At 41.0% G+C, this 22,893-nt stretch overlaps 2 protein-coding genes across 2 annotated transcripts in view; one reads left to right on the top strand and one right to left on the bottom strand.

Annotated features, from left to right (window-relative positions):
* Positions 1 to 22,893, top strand: part of LOC148730262 (TBC1 domain family member 30-like) — a 77,546-nt gene that overhangs the window by 20,882 nt on the left and 33,771 nt on the right. The window lies entirely within an intron of this gene.
* LOC148730265 (uncharacterized) lies at positions 8,914 to 14,584 on the bottom strand. Its single transcript, XM_088760956.1, has one exon. It carries the CDS (start codon positions 14,504 to 14,506, stop codon positions 10,631 to 10,633), a length of 3,876 nt encoding a protein of 1,291 aa, XP_088617082.1. The 5' UTR covers positions 14,507 to 14,584; the 3' UTR covers positions 8,914 to 10,630.

Raw genomic sequence — 22,893 nt, 5'->3', positions numbered from 1 at the left:
GCAATTATTTTTCCAGAAGAAAAGAGAAAAGCTCATTTAAAGTAAAGAACAAACAAGCAAACAAACAAACAAAAGCCAGCAAACAAAACTTAAAAAACAAAATGAAAAGTGAACTTGATTTGATAAGCTTGTTCATGATCCATAACGTACCATGCCTTTCTTCTTTCTTGATCGCCTGATGGCTGATACACATGAAGAAAATCACAAGTGTAAATGTAACGTTGAAGAAAAGGACGATGCAGATTCCTTTGGGAAGGGAAGGATCAGGAGAGGAAGGGGGGAAAAGGGGCACCGGGGGATTATGGGGGATCGGGGGAATGTGGAGGATCAAAGGGAGGTGGGGAAATGCACGGGGTTTGATCGCCGGATATTCGGTTCGGTTTAAAAGCTTCGAAAATATTTCAATGTTTTTTTTTTTCGGTTGTGGTTCAAATCCGTTCCCCTCATATTCGGAACGCACCAGAGGTAAATCGGCATTTTCTCGCGTACGAGCACGATGACTTATTAACTTTTTCCTCGGAATTGAGTAATGTCATTCTTCCGCTGAAATAGATTCGTAGCGGAGGAAAAGGAATAATTTTCGAAAACGCAAATCAGCCAGTGCTCTTAGATATAATTTTCATGATAAAATAGGAATTATATAAGTACTGCATTCCCTAAACGAGCCCCGGAAACGGTGGGACCCCCATTTTTATCTCAAAAATTCCCTTTTTTTTATTTCAAAATTTTTTGTTCTTATAATAGAAGATAAATTAACAATAAAAGGTAAATGTTGACAAAAATCTCGGTGCAGATTCTATTTCAGAGAAATGAACTCAGGGAGTGGTCAATATTTATCGCCTGGGAGAGGGAAGGGGGCGAGGATTTCAATTATCATGTCTTAGCTAATCCCCGGTAAGGCCCTTTAAAATTCTTATGACTTTTCCCCACCCCGCCCTTCTCATTGGCAGATAATTGACAGACGTCAATTATCTGCAGCTCTTTCCTTTTATACTCTAACGAAGACGACTGATTCCCCCTCTGTTCTCCCTAAAAACCAAATGATCCCCAAAATCCTCCACCCCGTCCCCCTCTGGGCTATAACTAACGACTGGTTCCTGAACAATAGATCTGAAATAGTGCGGCTTGACAACTTGGTAGAGGTTAAAAAAAATATAAGAAAATTGGCATGGTCCATTCATGGTATAAACAATGCAGACAGTCGTGTTTATTGGATTTCTGTCTTATAAATTCACATGTAAGATTTTGATGCTCTATTTGTTATTATGCTAAGAGAGTTCCCTTCCCTTGCACGGCCGCTGTACAAGGAAAGGAGAAGAAGGAGAAGGAAGGAGAAAGAGGAGGAAAATTAAGCTTAAGCTCTAAGTGCGAGAAGATGGCAAAGCGCACTTGTTATTTTAAAACAATAGCAGATCTTAATTATTGTATAGGATTCGATCATTATCTATGGGGGGGGGGGAGGGGCGGAGGGGCTGGAGGATTTTGGCTGTGTCACAATAAAATTCACCTGATTTCTCCCCCTTCCTTAAGAGTTTTTGGTATTTCAATGATCCCCTCTCATTGGTAATCAATTTTCTATGGTCACCTCTTTAATTGCTTTCAACTCTGAAAAACAAGCGATCACAAAAAGCCTCCCCCTCATTACCACCCACTTCCAGGCGATAAATGAGTTGTCCTTTAGATATATACCGATGTTTTAAAGGTTTACTTATGTCATTCGCTGAGGAATAACGTTTTAGTGTGCTGGAGACCGATATTTCGCCCAACAAAGGTGAGGGGTTCAGTTATGGAATCTCTGTAGTGATTGGATGTCGCTAAATTACCATTATTTTCAAATTGCCTCAATATTGAATTTCGGCTGCCTGAAAAAGAACTTGCGCATGCCAAGCGTAGTGAGTTGGCTTTATATATCGCAGTTTTCAATTTCAATCAGTGTTTATATCCACCCGTGAAAAATTTCCTTACTTTGTTGGTTTCGCCGATAAATTGGAAGAAATGAATCAAAGGCATAACAGGCTCACGACACATTATTACTTGAAATTTAACTCAGGCTTCAGAAAAGTGCACTAAATTGTTGATAACATTTATCGAGTGTAGGAGAATGAAACTATATAACTTACTTGAGCTCTTGAAAAACATGAACTTCTGTTATTCAGTTGGTTTGTGGTTTCTGTCCGTCCGGCTGCCCACGTGATTGGGTTTTTTTACACCAAAACCGATATTCGAGGTCATGAAACATTAGAAATGAAACTGTCTGGCATTAGAATTACCTAGCGCATGTTATGAAATGATCTGTCCCAGCAAAAGGCGTGATTTTAAGCCAAGTAGGCAACCAAACCTCGGAGCTCTAGGTTCGAAGCTCCTGACAGAGCTAAAGCAATTATTTATTGATTGAGTGTTAACATATTTGAAAAGCAAATCAAACCTACCGTTACCTCGATGTCTGTCTTCTAAATGATATTGCGACAAAGGTAGGTGCAATTTCTGCTAGTGATACATTTTGCCAGTTTTGTCCGGGAAGAGTTTCTCGTACGTTATTCAGTAAATAAATGATGACAAGATTAAAAAAAATTAACAAAATAAGAACAAAAATGATTTCTTAAAAAAAAAAATTTAAATTAGAGAGTACAAATCTGAAGATCTATTCCCAAGAGCAAGAAAACCAGAAATGCGATAAGTGCAAAGTTCACCTAGAAGAGCGGCTCGGATTCTAACTCGGGCCGCTATATAAGTGTTTAAATGGACTTTTTGAGCAGGATACGAGTTTCATAAAACACTAGCAATCCACTAAATGTTAGACTTCCGAGTGTCTAAGGGAACTGGGGCCGAAAAAAGTAATGATAATAGTAAAAATATATATAATTGTAAGATGCTACTTTTATCAGCACAATCTAAAAGGGAAAGGAATGTTTCTCGTTAGGAAGCAGCCGTTAGTCAAAGAACTGCTGTGAAGGAGACTTGTCATTTTCAGGTCAGCGGAGGTAAGCACTAGACATGCGCACGGAAGAATGCGGTGGGACACACGCGACAATCGTCCTTCGAGCTCTGCCCGACTTTCTCTTGCACCAGCCTCTGCTCGCCTCAAACTAAAGCAGAATTGCTTTCCAAAGAGTGCGCCAGAAGATACGAACTTTTAAACTGTTTCTATCTAGGTTGATTTCTGATCGAATATGAGAAAGAGCTCTCTTGATGCTTATGGGAACAAAGCCATTTTAGGTTGGTAGGTAGTGGCGAGGCTAGGATTTCACACATAGGAATTTTTGTGCTCCTTATGTAAATTGTCTTAAATAGCTGCAGTATTTTGTGTATCAGCAAGCGTGTTCATTTGACGAAAATCACCGACAAATGGCGCATGATTACAACCAAGTGGATTCTACGCATTCGCCCGGATTTTTCGCATAACGGAAATCTAGGATTTACCCGCGTTTTCTAGGGGTATTTGCTCTACCAACGAGCCTTTCGAACTACCAAAACGCAAAAACAAAAACTACCCAAATGTTACTACGTTATGCATTTAATAATCAGCCCGAACTAGCGTACTTAATTGACGGTTGTTCCAGATTTCATCGCCTTCAATTGTAAAATTACAACACACAAAGCACGTAAAAAGCAACCATTGTCCGTGACTCCGCTATGAACAATTTTCAAATTTTTACTTCGATATAAAAACTAGAAACTAAATTTACCTGGCTTAGAGGAAACATACTCCAAAAAGAGTCAAACATTCGTTGCAACAAAGTCATAGACGACTTTTTAAACAGTCATAATTGATATCTCCACTTTATGTATAAATCCTGAGAGCGAGTGACAGGTTTTGGTTCTATATTAAATACATATAAAAAGCTGCGCATGTCACGTAGACATCTATAAATCCATAGCAATGGTATGATATAGTGTAGTTTTTTGGAAAAAAATTGAAAGCCTTAAAATCTTTGATCCATTAAGACTACCTTGTTAGGGAGAAAGTATGATAAAAAAAACTATCGCTGATGACCGCTCACGCAGCCGGACTTACTCAAAACAAATTTTGACGATGAAATAGAACGATTGATTTCAGGAAGGATGACACTATGATGTGCAAAACATATTTCGTGCCCCTTTAGAGAGACATCTGAGGTGAAAGTTTGAAGCTTAATTTCTCTACTGGCGTTCTACTTTTAGGGTAAAACCGCACCGCGTTTCAATTTTTTAAATATTCTGCCATTTTTAGTCTAGTGTTGCTATGGTTTCAAGAGTGAACCTGCGAAAGTTCATGCGATTTGAATGTAGTTTTCAGCTCTGACTTTTGCATATCGGTTGCCGCACGTGCCAAACGTAACTGACTGCACTCTGATTAGCTCTTTAGCCTGCAATATCAAGCTTGCGATACAATTTTTTGTTGTTTCTTAACTTTTCTAAATTACAACGCACCACAATTAGATGTATAGGTATAAATTGCATAAAACTTAATCTCTATAAGTATGCTGTAAACTGAAGCCTTTATATCTTTGCTTGAACTCTCAATTTCGATTTGATCTTCACGGATCTACGAGTAACGAGTATAACGCCACAACAATTACGAATTTACGATTATTGAACTTAATAAGTTGATAATGTTCGGCTCTGCTGTATTTAGCTGAACAAATGCATTCAGAACAAATCTCACTTCGTCATCTTTCAGACTAAAGTTTAAAGTTTCAGAATGTTGTCCAGGCACGTCAAAACTTACGCGCATTTTTTCTTTTTAGAAAGAGGTCAAGAATTATGTTTTCTCTCTCTTTCTTGCTGTAGCCGAGCAAGTGCATCCTGAACGAATCTCACTTGGTCATCCTCAGGGCCAAAGTTCTTGATATAAATCGCCGATGCATGATCATGACACTCCTTTGCTTCTTACATGACACCGCCATTATTGTGCACAGCGCCCAGGTTTTTGTGCGTATGTGTTACCTTCACCATAATCACTAAACATTTACAAAAATTATGTTGAAATACTTAAAAATCAAAAAGGGCATTAAAATTTCTGATAAAAATCTAAGAAAAGCTAAGGGGATATACGCTTCGCTTAGCAACGAAGATAACAATAGCAATAAAAATGATGATAATACAATTACTTGTATGTGCTACCTTGACGTGTTTCAGACCAAGTGTTTTTGAGTGAAAAGCCAGCGCTTTCTGCCTGCTTTGAGTCACCCAGCTGTTCGTAGACATCATCCAGGTTATTGTAAGACGTTGCGACATCAACATGCTCAGGTCCGACCTTTTCCAGCTTAACACTCAGCGCTCTCTCGTGGCAGTCTTTTGCCTGGTTTAGGTCACTCAGCAGCAAGTGGACACCACCCAGATTATTGTAAGACGCTGCGACGTGAACATGCTCAGGTCCGAGCTTTTTTAGCCTAACACGCAGTGCTCGCTCGTGGCAGTCTTTTGCCCGCTTTAGGTCACCCAACTTCCGGTGGTCAACACCCAGGTTTTCGTAAGGCGTTGCGACATCAACATGCTCAGGTCCGAGCTTTTTTAGCCTAACATCCAGTGCTCGCTCGTGGCAGTCTTTAGCCTGCTTTAGGTCACCCAGCTGCGAGTGGACAACACCCAGGTTATCGTAAGACGCTGCGACGTGAACATGCTCAGGTCCGAGCTTCTTCAGCCAAACATCCAGTGCTCGCTCGCGGCAGTCTTTTGCCTGCTTTAGGTCACCCAGCTGCGAGTGGACAAGGCCCATGTTATTGTAAGACGTTGCGACATCAACATGCTCAGGTCCGAGCTTTTTTAGCTTAACATCCAGTGCTCGTTCGTGGCAGTCTTTTGCCTGCTTTAGGTCACCCAGCTGCGAGTGGACAACACCCAGGCTATCGTAAGATGCTGCGACGTGAACATGCTCAGGTCCGAGCTTCTTCAGCCGAACACCCAGTGCTCGCTCGTGGCAGTCTTTTGCCTGCTTTAGGTCACCCAGCTGTTTGTGGACAAGGCTCATGTTATTGTAAGACGTTGCGACATCAGCATGCTCATGTCCGAGCTTTTTTAGCTTAACATCCAGTGCTCTCTCGTGGCAGTCTTTTGCCTGCTTTAGGTCACCCAGCTGTTCGTGTTCAAGGCCCATGTTATTGTAAGACGTTGCGACAGAAACATGCACAGGTCCGAGCTTTTTTAGCGTAACATCCAGTGCTCGCTCGTGGCAGTCTTTTGCCCGCTTTAGGTCACCCAGTTTCCGGTGGACAACACCCAGGTTATCGTAAGACGTTGCGACATCAACATGCTCAGGTCCGAGCTTTTCCAGCTCAACACCCAGCGCTCTCTCGTGGCAGTCTTTTGCCTGGCTAAGGTCACCCATCTGCAAGTGGACAACACCCAGTTGACTACAGATATCTGTTTTTCGTAATTCATTACTTGGGTCTCTTGACTTGATAATGGCTAGGACTGCAGTATAGTAGCTTCTTGCAGCTGGATATTGAGAATGCTTGCGGCACATTCTTCCGAGAGTTGTAAAGACGTTAGAATAGTCCTGCAAAGTCAATGCATCAATTTCAGCGACTTGAAATATTCCTTCTTTAGAAAACAAATATTCGGTGTCTGTAATCACTTTTGCCAAATGAGGAACAATTTTCGTGACAATGACCAGAGAGTCTTGATCCTCAAATCTGGAGAAGGATGAAACAAACCCTAGTATGGATCTGATTTGCTCATCTTTTGCAGATTTCTTAGTTATTGAACTGCTTAAAACGTAATGGACGACATTATGCACTCGAATGTAGATACCGCTCTCCTCCTCGTCAAACAGCAAAAGCGGGCATCGACTTATTTTTACACCAATTGTGTCTTTTTCATCTAATTTATTTTCCATTTCCATAATGTAGTCGACGACAACATCTTTTAGTAATGGTTGTTGCGCACAAAGAGAGATAAAAGTGAACAAGTGATTGAAAGCTCTGTCGGAACTCATTGCCTTTTCTAAGGCGGCTGTTATTACTGTGGTCATTGTTTTTGGGTAGCTTGGGTTTATTTTGGCTAGAATGTCCTGAGTTGTGTGGAGCTGTCCTTTTTCTAGTTTCTCTAGAAAGTCGGTCCAACCGAAATCTGAACGTGTTTCATCTTCCCGAACTTGTCTTACAAAGATGGCGGCGCTGGCCAAAGCAAGCGGCTGGTGGTCCAATAAATGCCCAACTTTTTCTTCCATCTTGTCATCAGTGACACCAGAAAGGAGCCTCAGCAAGATCTGGCATCATCAGGAAGCATCCCTTTGCTTACTGAGATGTGCCGAATGGAGGAGCTTGTTAAAGGAATAAACTCGGTGTCTTGTGTTGTTATTAGCAACTGCCCACCCATCCATTCTTGGTCTCCTGGATCTGGCAAATAAGTGCGTACACGAGAAAAATTAGTGACATTATCAACAACCAATAACCACGATGTGTAAAGCCTAATCTTTGCGCTGATTAGTGCTTTGATATTTGCAATTTTCTCGTCTGTTCTCAAATCTTTGCAATTACGAGTGTCTTTAACTGAGGAATCCGGACATTTACAATGTCGAGCGAAGGAGGCATACGATTCCAAAAGTGTTTCTGAACTTTCGGCATTAATTGTCATGACAAATGAAATCGCAGACGGAGCTTCTTTGCTCTCTTCGAAAAATCGCTTGGCTGCTAGATGGGCTAGCTGAGATTTTCCACTTCCAGGGTGTCCGGATAAGTACAAGGTGCTTAAGCTGTCTTTGTTGGCATCTTTGAGTTCTATGAGGTGTTGTGTGATTTCATCAACCTCCGATCTGCGAGGGAAGACGTCATGTGTAGGTTTAGGAGGGAGAATACAAAATGGGAAGACTTCGTTTAGCAACTGTTCTTCAAGGGTCTGTACTTTTATTAGAAGCACTGACTATTTTCAACGATTGACTCTGGAAAGCTGGTTTACTAACTTAGAACAGACTCCCCTAAACAGATGTCAACACTTACCCGCTCCATACAAACGACTCATTCACGACATAAACATCACAAACGACCGAAAAAGAACGACCTAACTTTACCGACAGATCGAAACAGACCAATCACGACCGACTTACGTCACTTGAGTCTTACAACCAATAACATCACGGCAAAACCAATCGATCATTTCACACGAACTGGAATAAGAACATTCTACTGACAACAATCATTCACTTGACTCTGATGATGACTTCCGCACAGGTTGTCGAAATGTCAGTCACTACCACCGACAACAGTCCTTCTCAGGACCACACTCATCCGGACGATCAGACTACACCTTTACATGTTACCCCCGGGTTCAAGCCATTTACTGCAAAGGAACTTGAGCAAACAAAAATTTAAAAAATAATAATTATGTGCCACTTTTACTAGCGCAATCTGTAAGGGTCTATACCCTCAAACAAAGGGAAAGGAATACTGTTCGTTACGAAGGAGCTATTAGCTAAAGAACGGCTGCGAAGGAGACGTGGCATTTTCAGGCCAGCGGAGGCAAACACGACACATGCGCGCAGGAGGATGCTGCGAACCACACGCGACAATCGTCTTTCGAGCTCTAACCGACCTCCCATAGTGCCAGGCTCTGTTCCCCTCAAACAGAAGCAGATTTGCTTTGTAGACCATTACACAAATTCTCAAACCATTATCTTGGTTGATTGGGCATCGAATATAACAAAGAGCTTTTTTGATGCTTATGGAAACAAGGGCTTTTTAGGTTGGCAAGTAGTGACGTAGCTAGGATTTCACACATTCGAATTCTGTGCTCCTTACGTAAACTGGCCTACACTCCTGCTTTATTTTGTGTATCAACAAGCTCGTGTTCACACCGCGAAAATGACTGACAAATAGAGTATAATTAGAGCCATGCGGATTCTGTGCATTCGCGCGGTTTTTGCCAAACGGAATTATAGGTTTTATCTATTGTTCTAACAACCAATCTTTTCAACCACCAAAACGCAACACCATCGATTGCAGAAGTGCCATTACTTAACTCCTTTAATAATTAGCCTACTTAGTTAAAGATTACAATACGTACATCACGCCAAAAGTTACTATGGTTGTGATGACTTAAACTATAAACAATTTTCAAATTTTAAAGGATTACTTCGATGTCAAAACTAGAAATTAAACTTAATAGGTTCTAGAGGAACCACACTCCGAGAAAAGTCCAACGTTCATTGCAATAAAGTCACAGACGATATTTTAAAATCCTGACAGCCAGTGACAGAATCTAATTCTATATTACATAGAAAAAGTTGAATAACATCTGCGCATATCACATAGACGCCTATAAATCCATAGCAACAGTATGTATTTAACAATTATTCCACTCGCGCTTGTTGGATATGAGATGATAGATAGCAAACGAGGCGCGTAGCGCCGAGTTAGCTATAGTCATCTCATATCCAACAAGCGCGAGTGGAATAATTGTTTTATCAAAAACACTCCCACGATATTAGACAAATCCTCTCTTCTCTTCTTTTTAGCTCCCTTTTAATTTTAAGCCAACGCGTACACTTATCATATTTGTAGATTATGGAATATTGGCTCCTATATCATAATGGCTAAGCCCATAAAGTTTTGAATTGCATTATGCAACGATCCAGTTTTTAATAATAATTGATATGGCGCAATTTTTAAAAAAATTGAAAGGATCAATACTTGCTACTTCAAAACCACTTTTTAAAAGTAAAATATGATAAAACTATCGCTGAGGACCGTCCAGCTGACGTGTCGAGATCAACGTAGCCGAACTTACTCCAAATGCATTTTGACGATCGAACTTCGATGATAGACCGGTTAATATCAGCAAGGATGAAACTTTGGTGTGCAAAAGATATTTTGTGCCCGTTTTGAGAGACATCTGAGGTGAAAGTTTGAAGCGCAATTTCTCTACTAGTGTCGTGATCTAGGGGGAAAAAAACCACAGGGCGTTTCAATTTTTTAAATATTCTGCCATTTTTAGTCTAACGTTGCTATGGTTTCAAGAGTGAGCCTGCAAAAGTTCTTGAGATTTGAATGGGGTTTTTAGCTCTGCCTTTTACAGATCGGTTACGGCACGTGTCAAACGCAACTAACTGCACTCTTACTGGCTCTTTAACTTGTAATGTTGATCGCTAGAAGTCTGGCTTACAGGGAAATTGTCTGTTGTTTCTTAAATTTTCTACATTACAATGCACCACAATTAGGTGTTGCTTCACTTAATCTGTATAAGTATGCTGTAAACTGAACTCTTGATATCTTTGTTTGAACTCTCAATTCCGATTTGATCTTCGCTGATCTACGAGTAACGAGACTAACGCTTTAAGGAATTACGAATTTATGATTATTGAACTTTAAGTGTTACCAATATTCAGTTCTGCTGTACGCAGCTGAGCAAGTGCATTCTGAACAAATCTCACTTTCTCATCTTCAGGGCCAAAGTTCTTGACATAAATCACCAACGCAACATCATAACACCCTTTTGCTTCTTGGCTGAGACCGAGATAATTGTGCACATCGCCCAGGTTTATGTAAGTATCTGCTACCTTGACGTGTTGCGGACCGAATATCTTAAGGCGAATATCCAGCTCTCGCTCGTGACAGTCTTTGGCCTGCTTTAGGTCACCCAGCTGCCGGTGAACAGTGCCAAGGTTATTGTAAGATATTGCGACATCAACATGGTCAGGTCCGAGATTTTTCAGTCAAACATCCAGCGCTCGCTCGTGACAGTCTTTTGCCTGCTTTAGGTCACCCAGCTGCTCGTGGACAAGGCCCAGGTTAGTATAAGACGTTGCGACATCAACATGCTCAGGTCCGAGCTTTTTCAGCCGAACATCCAGCGCTTTCTCGAGACAGTCTTTTGCCTGCTTTAGGTCACCCAGCTGCCCGTGGACAAGGCCCAGGTTATTGTAAGACATTGCGACATCAACATGCTCAGGTCCGAGCTTTTTCAACCGAACATCCAGCGCTTGCTCGTGACAATCTTTTGCCTGCTTTAGGTCTCCCAGCTGCCTGTGGACATCGCCAAGGTTATTATAAGACATTGCGACAGCAACATGCTCAGGTCCGAGCTTTTTCAGAAAAACATCCAGCGCTCCCTCGAGACAGTCTGTTGCCTGCTTTAGGTCACCCAACTGCTCGTGGACAAGGCCCAGGTTATTATAAGACGTTCCGACATGAACATGGTCAGGTCCGAGCTTTTTTAGCCAAACATCCAGCGCTCGCTCGTGACAGTCTTTTGCCTGCTTTAGGTCACCCAGCTGCCCGTGGACAAGGCCCAGGTTATTATAAGACGTTGCGACATCAACATGCTCAGGTCCGAGCTTTTTCAGCCGAACATCCAGCGCTTTCTCGAGACAGTCTTTTGCCTGCTTTAGGTCACCCAGCTGCCCGTGGACAAGGCCCAGGTTATTGTAAGACATTGCGACATCAACATGCTCAGGTCCGAGCTTTTTCAACCGAACATCCAGCGCTTGCTCGTGACAATCTTTTGCCTGCTTTAGGTCTCCCAGCTGCCTGTGGACATCGCCAAGGTTATTATAAGACATTGCGACAGCAACATGCTCAGGTCCGAGCTTTTTCAGAAAAACATCCAGCGCTCCCTCGAGACAGTCTGTTGCCTGCTTTAGGTCACCCAACTGCTCGTGGACAAGGCCCAGGTTATTATAAGACGTTCCGACATGAACATGGTCAGGTCCGAGCTTTTTTAGCCAAACATCCAGCGCTCGCTCGTGACAGTCTTTTGCCTGCTTTAGGTCACCCAGCTGCCCGTGGACAAGGCCCAGGTTATTATAAGACGTTGCGACATCAACATGCTCAGGTCCGAGCTTTTTCAGCCAAACATCCAGCGCTCGCTCGTGATAATCTTTTGCCTGCCTTAGGTCACCCAGCTGCCTGTGGACATCGCCAAGGTTATTGTAAGAGGCTGCGACATAAACATGGTTAGGTCCGAGCTTTTTTAGCTGAACATCCAGCGCTCGCTGGTGACAATCTTTTGCCTGCTTTAGGTCACCCAGCTGCTTGTGGACAAGGCCCAGGCTATTGTAAGACATTGCGACATGAACATGCTCAGGTCCGAGCTTTTTCAGCCAAACATCCAGCGCTCGCTCGTGACAGTCTTTTGCCTGCTTTAGGTCACCCAGCTGCTCGTGGACAATGCCCAGGTTATTATAAGACGTTGCGACTTCAACATGCTCAGGTCCGAGCTTTTTCAGCCAAACATCCAGCGCTCGCTCGTGATAATCTTTTGCCTGCTTTAGGTCACCCAGCTGCCTGTGGACATCGCCAAGGTTATTGTAAGACGCTGCGACATCACCATGGTTAGGTCCGAGCTTTTTTAGCTGAACATCCAGCGCTCGCTCGTGACAATTTTTTGCCTGCTTTAGGTCACCCATGTGTGTGTGGACAATACCCAGGTGACTATAAATATGTATAATTCGTAATTCATTACTTGGGTTTCTCAACTTGTCAATTGCTAAGACTGCTGTAAAGTAGCTTCTTGCAGCTGGATATTGAGAGTGCTCGCAGCACATATTTCCGAGGGTTGTAAAGACTTTAGAATAGTTCTGCAGAGTCAACATATCAATTTCAGAAACTTGAGATATTCCGTCTTCAGAAAACAAACGTTCGGCTTCTGTAATCACTTTTGCCAGGTGAGGAACAATTTTTGTTCCAATAACTAGAGAATCTTGATCCTCGAATTTAGAGAAGGATGAAAGAGCCCTTAGTATGGATTTTATTTGCTTATCCTTAGCAGATTTCTTTGTTACTGAATTAACAACGTAATGGACGACTCCATGCACTCGAATGTAAACACCGCTCTCCTCTTCGTCAAACAACAACAATGGGCATCGACTTATCTTTACCCCAATCGCATCTTCATCTTCCAATTCCTTTTCCATTTCCATAATGTAGTTGGCGACAATATCTTTTAGTATTGGTTGTGGCGCACAAAGAGAGAGAAAAGTAAACAAGTGATCTACAACTGTGTCGGATCTCATTATCTTTTCCAAGGCGAGTGTTGTCGCTGTGGTCATTGTTTTTGAGTAACTTGGGTTTGTCTCGGCAAGAATGTTTTCAGTTGTACTTCGGTGCCCTTTTTCAAGTTTCTTTAGAAAGTCAGTCCAGCCGAATTTTGAAGCTATTTTGCTATCCCGAACTTCTCTTACATAAATGGCGGCGCTGGCTAAAGCCAGTGGCTGGTAGTCCAAAGTTCGTGCAATTTCTTTTTCTACCTCGTTATCAGTGACACCAGAAAGGAGCCTTAACAAGGAGCTGGCATCATCAGGTAGCAATCCTTTGCTTACAGAGATGTGCTGAATGAAAGAGCTTTCTAAGGGAATAGAGTTGGTGTCTTGTGTTGTTATCAGCGACTGGCCCCTCGCCCATTGTTGGTTTCCTGGACCTGGCAAATAAGTTTGTACATGAGACAAACTAGTGACATTATCAACAACCAACAACCACGACGTAAAAAGCCCGATTTTCGCGCTTATTAGCGTCTTCAGACTTGCAATTTTCTCGTCTGCGTTCAGATATTTGGAATTACGAGTGTCTGTAACTGAGTAATCTGGACATTTACACTGTCGAGCGAAGGAGACATACGATTCCAAAAGTGTTTCTGAACTTTCGGCATTAAGTGTCATGACAAATGAAATCGCAGAGGGAGTTTTTTTGCCTTCGTCGAAAAATCGCTTGGCTACTAGTCGGGCCAGCTGAGATTTTCCACTTCCGGGGTTCCCGGATAAGTACAAGGTGCTTAAGCTGTCATTGTTGTCATCTTTGAGTGCTTTGAGGTGTTGTGTGATTTTATCAACCTCCGACCTGCGAGGGAAGACAACATGTGTGGGTTCAGGAGGGAGAATACAAAATGGGAAGACTTCGGTTTGCAACTGTTCTTCAAGTGTCTGTCGTTGATTCTCTTTTTCTTCGAGTTGTGTTTCTTTTTCAACAAGTTCTTCGTATTTTTCTTGAAGTTTTGTTTCCTTCTCTATGACGTCTTGTTGAAGTTTGTCAACTTTCTTTAGAACATATCTCAACTCTTCCGTTGGGAAACTTGTCTGAGTTTGGATTTCATGGATTTTTAAAATCGCAAGCCCGAGTGCGTGAAATGCAGTATTGACCTTTGAAATCGCATTTTGAAAATCTCTGTTGGAGAGTTGGCCTCGTGGCATGTGCGCAAATTCTTCATTGCGAAATATCCTGAGGTCATCCACATTTGATTTTACAGTTGGACAGAGACCGCGGATGCAATCGGAATGAAGAATGGCATAAAACAGCATGGTACAATCCCATTCCGCTCTGTCACCATTGGTCATAGTTGTCAAGAGACGGGCGTTTCTACTTCTGTTTCGTGGGGACTCACCGTTCCAAAAGTCCATTCCATTTTTCGGTTCATCTTTCCATTCTCCCAGGGTTCCCTTGTAGCGATTGTCCCATTCTTGTTTGAAGATTGTTCGAAGGCCTTCAGTTAGCACATCGGTGACAATGTAACAGATCCTGTAGTAATTCAGCTGCTCCTCAGTATATTCCATTGGAGCGGCCATATTCAACCAGACCTTATACAAAGGCAGTGTCTCCATTAGTCAAGTCATTCAGTTGTAAAACTTAATTAATCTTCTTTGCAATTGAGTACTTAGAAATTTTCAACTTTGTCTAACATTTACTACGAGTTGAGTTAGATGCGGGAAAGGTTTGGGGACGTGGGTTTGACCGTAAAGTTGCCACGTCAGAATTTTATTCGTTTCATAACTAGTCAAGAGTTGAGCGTCGCTAACGGCCAAACTTAGAAGGCCGCCAAAGAAAGAAATCAAGCGACACCTCGTCTCTGGAAATGGAGCTGGTTTCCCATGAAAAAAACATGATTTTAACCTCAAAAGTTTGTCACCAAACTTTTATCGCTTCTCACTCAACTGAAAATTGTAGTATGTATTTGTTAACTGATAAGTTTGTGTTCACTATGGAATTAGGAAAAAAGGAATAAGAAATATATACTTCATTGATGGGTTCAGTTTCATGACGTTTTTCCACGATCTTTAAAAGGACAAGTCTTGAAATGGAATCCTTAAAGGAATAAAGACAAGAAAACGCCCAAAAAATCCCTCACAGCAAGATGTTCGGGCTGAGAGGAAACACTGGGACCACATCTGGTGGCATGGACCACCCTTGTAGGCTAACTCAGGATTGTACGAGTTGGAGCAGGGAGATTGTCAATGGCCTATGCTCGAGGAGGAGCCTGGACACAAACTATTTGTTTAAAGAGAGTATCTGATCAACTGCGCAGCTACCCCTCCTTTAACCCAACAACAGTCGACTGATGAGAAGTTAAGGTTAATGTTGGGTTAGGGGAGGGGTAGGTGCGCAGTTGTTCAGGTACTCACATTGATCCAAACCAACGCGAGATTTAAGGATGAATTAGACTAAATTGAAGATATCGGCGACATACTATGACTTTGAGAAACATATAACTGTGTATGTATAGTTACGAAATTTAGTGTTTTGGTAGTCCTGGGGACCATTCTCACTCATCGTCTAAGGGAGGGGAGGGTGGAGAATCTTGGAGGATTGCGTGATTTTTAGGGAGGAAAAATCGTCTCCCATGGAGTATAAAGCGGAAACTGTAGAAAATTTATTGCCAATTCATCGCTAATCAAAGTGAGGATCATTGCCAGGCTTAGAGAAACTGTACACCCACCCTTCCCAACAACGGTTAACTCGTAACAAGTAAGAGTGACTGTAAGGTTCATTGGGGAAGGGGTTACCTCGGAGTTGCTCACATTGATCCAAACAGATGCGAGATTTAAGGCCCGTTTAAACGGTTTTAACATTTCACTAACATTCGTTCTAGAAATGTTGAACGGATGTTGAGCGAATGTTGAACGCAAAAACAAATTTGTGCCGAGGCCTTTCAGAGGCCCTTAAAAGTTCTTCAAGTGGTTTTATAAAGGAAAAGTTGAGTCGAGGTTGAATGAAAGTTTGAACTGATTTAAACTTGATTCAACACTCTTTTGACAATGTTTTAAAACTTTTTACGTTTTCAACAATGTTGGACGACCTGTTCAAACGCACCGAACATTTGGTTCAACAAGGTGTTAAGTGCATGTCGAAGCAGATTTTGAAACCATGCATTTAACGGGCCTTTACAGATGAATTAGACCAAAATTGAAACTATCGGTCACATACTTATACTTTAAGAAACACCTAATTGTGAATTTATAGTCACAAAATTTAGTTTTTGAGGGGGGTCCGACAGAGTATAAAGGGAGGGCTATATAAAATTGACTTCCAGTTACTCGCTGATGAGGGGAGTGGGGATCATAAGAATATTGTAAAGCTTTATGGGGGGATAAGGTAAATTGTATTGTGATGCAATACGGTCATGTTCACATTCCCACACAGATCAACGATTTCCTCGGCCCATCACGGAAAGAATCTCTTGTTAAATATGCCTTAAACTATATGCCTTAAAATATGCCTTAAAATATAATAGAATATGCCTTAAAATATAATCTCTTGTTAAATATGCCTTAAACTGAATCACCGTCTCTGGAAGAAAGACCGAAAGTTGGAAAGCTGTTCATTTGTTGCTTTATGAACTTCAAATCTTCCAATTACTTTTCTAACTATTTAACCACTGAAATTATTTTATCATGAGAACGCCCAGCAAACATTCACACGCGGGAGAATTATGCTAATTTTTGCCCTCGCACCCTTTTGTTCCACCACGGTGACAAATTTTGCATCGAAATATCTTAAAGAATATAAAAAAAAAAAAAGAAAAGAAAAGAAAACTCTTGGAAATAAATCCCCGAATCGATAAACGACACAGTATGGTAACAATATTGTCCGAAGAGAAATATTTTTGCCTCCTTTTTTGTTTTCTTTTTTGAAGAGGGGGGTGAATGCTTTTTAAGGAATGGTCATTATTTGTCGCCTACAAGAATGGGGGGGAGGGGGAAGAGGGGGGTTGAAGGATGTTGTTTGTATCACAGTAAAACTTACCTAAGGCCTTGCTAGGGTTCTATGATATTCTTATGGTTCATATTTTCTGATTTTCTGAACCTCCCTCCCATCCTCTAAATCCTTTATATCTCAAAGCCAGGATTACGGCTAACCAGGCCGGCTCGTTTGACTTGGAATCAAAAAGTTGATTACAAACGCGCCACGATCTCGGTAAAATCGAGCCAGCCCGGCTTACGTAACCAGGCCCTCTGTTAGTGTGTTAGTAATTAAAATGTGTCGATTTGTCGTAGTCTGCTAAAACCTGAACAAACGCACCAATGATTTTAGTTATTTTTCTTACCTATTCAAGACGTCCTTTACAATAGGAAGGTATAGTAAACGACCACTCAGTAGGTCAAACATGTTTTTGCGCGCGAAATATCTTTGTGAATCAAAATCAGACAAATTTTTCATTTTTGTAAATGGGCTGAGTTTACCTCATGTTAGGTGAATAAAATATATCAGATCTTCAAAAAGGCTCATAAAATTGGATTAAACCAACACAGTTATATCAAACTCATTTGCAATTGAACTCACTTGCAATTGACATATGCTCTGTGAGAAGAGAGTGTTTATATCCTTGTGTACACATAAAACAAAGTTACTAAGACAATGTCAATACTGCAAGTAGATTAATCAACTATTTAAACCAACCTTTGATGTACATTGTATTCAGAACTTGAATGTTAATATTTAGTCGAAAGTTGAAGTAGCTTTTCTGCGAGCTTATTCTGTGCGCTAGTGTTCTCTGCATTTGATGTTCTGAGAATGTGTTTCAAAATTGTCTTCGCTTTGAAATAGGTATTCAGTACCGATGGAATATACAGAACACTTCTTGTCCGCTGGCGGATCCGAGTTTAATAATATCTCTTCCGAGTGAGAAGAGGGAACAATTAAGAGATATTGTGATATGCTGGTGAAGGTCTCTTTAGTAAAAGTGAAAGTCTCTGCCTAATTTATCCTAACACACAATTTTTTAATGAAACATCGACTTTTTTTGCATTCTACGATATCTTTAGCCTTAATCTTCAATCAGAACCAGATGTCCCTGCAACAACTTTCCCATTGCGGACTAGGGATATAAAATTATTAGATCTTTTCAAAGGTTCTTTTATTAAAATCATAGCCGCAGTTTTATCATTGCTACAAGGTTTTGTTCCTTTAATAATAGTAATCTCTGTACCACGATGAGCATAATCAAGAAAAACTCCTGTAAAAACTCATTTATGCCTCTTGCTCGCTTGCCAATAACCAAGTATTGTACACTGTGCATTGCTAGGGATGAGCACGGTTTGCTGGGAGAATTAAACTGACAACCTTTGTTTGCCGTAACTTGGCCACTCAGTTGAGTGGCTGTTTACTTTTGATACCAAATCGAATTACAGTGAAACCGGAAATAAAAACCTAATCCCAGCAAAGGTGAGGGCAAACACCCATCGAATGAGGACTCAACGCACCTCTGAGAATGCTCGAAAACAATGGGCGGGTTAATAGGGTGGGGAATGTTTGTCCTGCACCAAAGCTTAACTAAAAGAGACCCGAAATCAAATATTCGGATGTTTAAGTATCTGCTATTATAAGTCCCGGATGTAACCCATTCGGGATAATGATAAGTCGCGGCGCAGGCTGCATAAATTAAATTATTCCCTTTGGTAATAAATGTCATTTAAAGTAAATAGGAAAGAATGAAACGAAAAACTCACGAGTATAAAAACCAGCGAACAAAACTTAAAGAACAAATCGAAAAGCAAAAAGGTAAATCCACAAGTAATTCCCGCAAGATGTTTAAGCTGCACAGTAACCTGGACACGCTATAAAATCATAAACTAGCCTGAATTAAAGCATCTTTCTCTATGATCTTGATTTCATAAACTTGTTCATGATCAATAACGTACCATGCTTCTCTACCAGTTAGCTTTGTTTTCCCTCTAGTCCTGATGTTTCCCGAAAAGAAGTCGATGGAAAAATCAGCACTCTTGGGGAAACAAAATTAACTGTTTCCCTCTGGACCATACATTAAGTGTATAATCAGTAGGCCTGTTTATACAGGCGCTGATACTAAGTAGTGTTCCAAAGCAGTTCTCTCGACAGTTCCGGGAAAACTGCTTCCTAAATCCTTAAAAGAATTGCTTTTGCTTCAGCACAAAAGCCTTTCCATCAGATTTGAAATCAGTCGTTCCAGATTCCTGAAAACTGTAGTGGAAAATAGGCTTGGGGCAAATTTTCAATGAGCATATGAACTATTGGAGCCGAGGTATAAGGTTCGTTGATGAAAAGTTCGGCGCTTTTAACCATGTAGAGATCACTTAATCCTTTCATTCCCAAGATCTCATTAGCAATTCTCTTTACTCTCTGCTGCACAATTCTCACGATATCAGTTGGGAGAATTTGATATTGGATCAACTAATAGTCCTCTAAATGACTATAACGTGTGTGCTTGATAGTGTATTGGTATGGTAGGGAGAAATTCTGTCTTTATCACTCATGGGAGTTAAATAATTAAGAAGCCCTTTACAAGGACAGAAACAGAAAAATTTTACCTTAAATATCCACGAAAAGTGAGACCGCAAAATACAACCAGGTGATCAGCATATACCACAGATGAAATAAAAAAACCAGCGAGGTTGTACGCTTGACAAGAAATTCCTAGAAAGAAATGACCCAGGGTTTTAGATATCGGGTCAAGATTTCTTACTTTTACAATGTTATGAGGAATAAACAACAGTGCACACGAGTGACGGACTGTAGGAAATTGCCAGCGACCAACCGCTGACAAGGGGTCGGGCATTGAGCATGAAGCATTGAGTCCTTAATCTGGTTTTGAACTTTTAATTGTCTTATTGACACTTCTCTAAAGCACTGAACACTACGTAGTTTAACAGTGCACGATAGCCCTATATTTTTACCAATGAAATTACTGGAACTACCATTTGACTCAATGACGTCACAATATCGATATCGAAGAAAAACGTCCAATATCTTACACGGTAACGTATCGATTCGGAAAATCCGTATCGGCCTATCCTAAATGCCGTGTATTAAGGCGAAACAACTAAGACGCAAAGCAAGCCCGTGAAGTGATATGGTAGCTCGAACGATAAATTAAACATTTTAAAAACTATTTGCAAATAACGCAACACACGTTGAGAGGTCAAAAAAAGATTTTCTAGGTGGAAGTAATTTCCGAAGACCAACCAACTTGTAAAAATAACTAGTATGCTATCATAAAGAACATTCTGGCTTAGGTTCAATGATATTGTCAAGAAAGCGCTAAAGAATTTATTTAGGGATATGGAAATAATTATTTTATTCTCTTAGGATCAATGTAGTGGGTGATATTTGTATCTGTTACGTAACTTGTATTCTTCACTTGTGTAATGTGTTGTGGAATTAACCCTTACTGTATATATCAAATTGTTTTCTTCATTCTTTTCTGACACCTTGCGTCCACACGTATTCAAGAATTCGGGTGGTTACGGTGTGTGTGTGTTTTTTTTTTTTGAGGGAGAAGGTCACCGGAGGCGAAGGTTGGAAAAGTTAGAGAGACTCGTTCGGATCTGGGCACGTTTCAATCAATGAGAGTCATTCAGAAAAAATTCGTCCTTTCACACGGCAAAGAATTCATTTCCCGGGGGCTTACGTGTGCCGAGAGGCTGGCCGAAAAAAAAAAACACGCAGAAGAAAGAAAAGAAGAAGGTTATCTTCTGTCAAAAGGAAAGCCAGTGAAGACAAGGGGATTGAAGGAAAAATCTGGGCGAGGACCGAGTTAGGTTAAATTAGAGACTACTACGTTTAGCTGCGTTAAACGTGAGTTGAGTTTGGTTTGTTAAACGCCAGTCTGGGTTGTTAAACGCGAAGATTGGTTTGTGAATCGTGAGTTTGGTTTATGTGTCGTTTGGTAGTGAAACGTGGTTGTTAAGAACAGGTCAAGCACAGGACGCGAAGGTCAACGGAACTGAACTAAAAAAAAAAACCTACCTTTTTTTATCTTAATAGTAATTACTCTTGTAAATAGTTTTAGTGCACTGTAGTTTAAATTATCATATTTTCTGTAAATTTAATTGGGATAAATAATTCAGTTCATTGTGTTGTCGTTATTGTTGGTTGCTCTATTGTTTTAATTAGGATAATAGATATTTGTAGGCCTACGTTTAGTTGTGTTATGGCGTGTCTTCTCGAGTTCGTTTGTGCTTGGTGTTTTGTCTGTGTTGGGGGGCGCCCACCATTGTGGCGCCGATTCGTCACAGATATTTAGGGCCGAGATAAATTCATATTTTTGATAATCGCCAAATCTAGCCGTGCACATGCGCAATAAGACGAATACTCCCGAAGTCTCGAACGCAATAAAGCTTTTCACGCTACCTAGAGGGTCCCCTATACTTTTTACGAGAAGGGTGATTGGATAATTTTTGTCTCGTGAATCGTGACTTTATTTTTTTTATCTACACGTGAATCGAACGAATTTTTTACTAACGTGGCCCGCGAATTAAGAGCTTACTAAACGTGATTCGTGAACCATTTTGTTTCGCGTGATGAATTTCCGGCTATTTAATTGTTGTGGATATGTACGTATTGTTCTCGAACAGCTGTGGTAAGGTGTTGGCAGGAGATGGACTTCATGTGGATTGATAAAGTCAGAAAACAGACCACTGAGGGATCGGTCATTATTTATTGAGGGGGGCGGGGAGGGCCACTATATTTGGGGAGAGGGTGACAATTTTTTGAGCTCCACCTTGGGGAGGGCCATTTTTAAAAAGATTCCATTGAGGGGAGGGCTACGATTTTTTGAGATTATAGGTATTCACCACGAGTCTTTGAACTCAGAGTTCTCTTGACTGGTTGCAGCATGAAAAGTACATGTGTTATGGATGGAAAAGGTCTTTATTAAAGGCATAACTGTTTAATGAAACAGTATATTTGTGTCGGTTTGTTAGATGATTCATGTGTTATACGAATGTTGTACAAATTTAAAAGTACAACTCATGAGCAAATGTCATAATCAGAAGGAGCTACTAAAAACTGCAAAAGTGCCATGTCTGACTTGTGCACGTGCACCACGCATTGATTATATAACTAATAATACCTAACAACATACTCTACTTTTTGAACAGAGACCGGCAATATCTTCTTCGAGAATGAAAGTAATATCTAAAACTTCTGACAGTTAGTCTGACACATGATCCACGTATGGTGTGCCAGATGAGGAATTATCCCAGTATTGGCCATGATATGGTCATCTGAAGCATCCTCCTGCTCTGAACTGATTCGGCTGGCCGCTTCAAAAACACTGCAGTCATCGTCATCATCGTATCCGTCGTCGTCACCACCATTATTATCATCGTGGTAACTACTGGTACTGGTTGCAGCACTGCCTCCATATTTGCCTAGAAGGCTCGAGAAATAGTCCCTTGCGTCACTGCTAAGCCGAGTTGTATCATGTTGTCATACCAGTAACACCAACCATTTCTTCTCTCTTTTGTTCAACTTGAAAACAAGCTTTTTTTCCTTTTGAACAATGAAGATGATGTCGAGGATGAAGAATCAGATCAAGAATATAAAGATGATGTAGTACTGGAGGAGATCGGCGGCGAAAGTGATGAAGATGAAACAACAGAGAATGCACAACAAAGTGAAAATAATGAAGATGGCAGCGAGGACAACCACGACAGTGACGACAGAGATGACGACGACGACAACGACGACAGCAGTGGCGGTGTTAGCGATGAAGTCAGTGAAGGCAACAATGATGATAACAGCGAAGAAGTGCAAATAAGTGACATTCTGTGTACTACCAGATTTGGTAGAACATGCAGTACATAGAAAGGACGAGATCTTTATTATTGATTCTGTTCTAAAGAAGGTTGATATCTGACTATGGGAATAGCTGAAAGTTATTTCTAAACCACTGTTTTACTGTTTTCGCCGTTAGGGAGGGTCACAATTTTTTTTTATTTAGGCTTTTGGAGGG

The sequence above is a fragment of the Stylophora pistillata genome, chromosome 5 (assembly GCF_964205215.1).
Source record: "Stylophora pistillata chromosome 5, jaStyPist1.2, whole genome shotgun sequence".
NCBI classification, from domain to species: Eukaryota; Metazoa; Cnidaria; class Anthozoa; order Scleractinia; family Pocilloporidae; genus Stylophora; species Stylophora pistillata.
The sequence above is the reverse complement of the archived record's forward strand: the minus strand, read 5'-3'. Positions and strand labels throughout refer to the sequence as shown.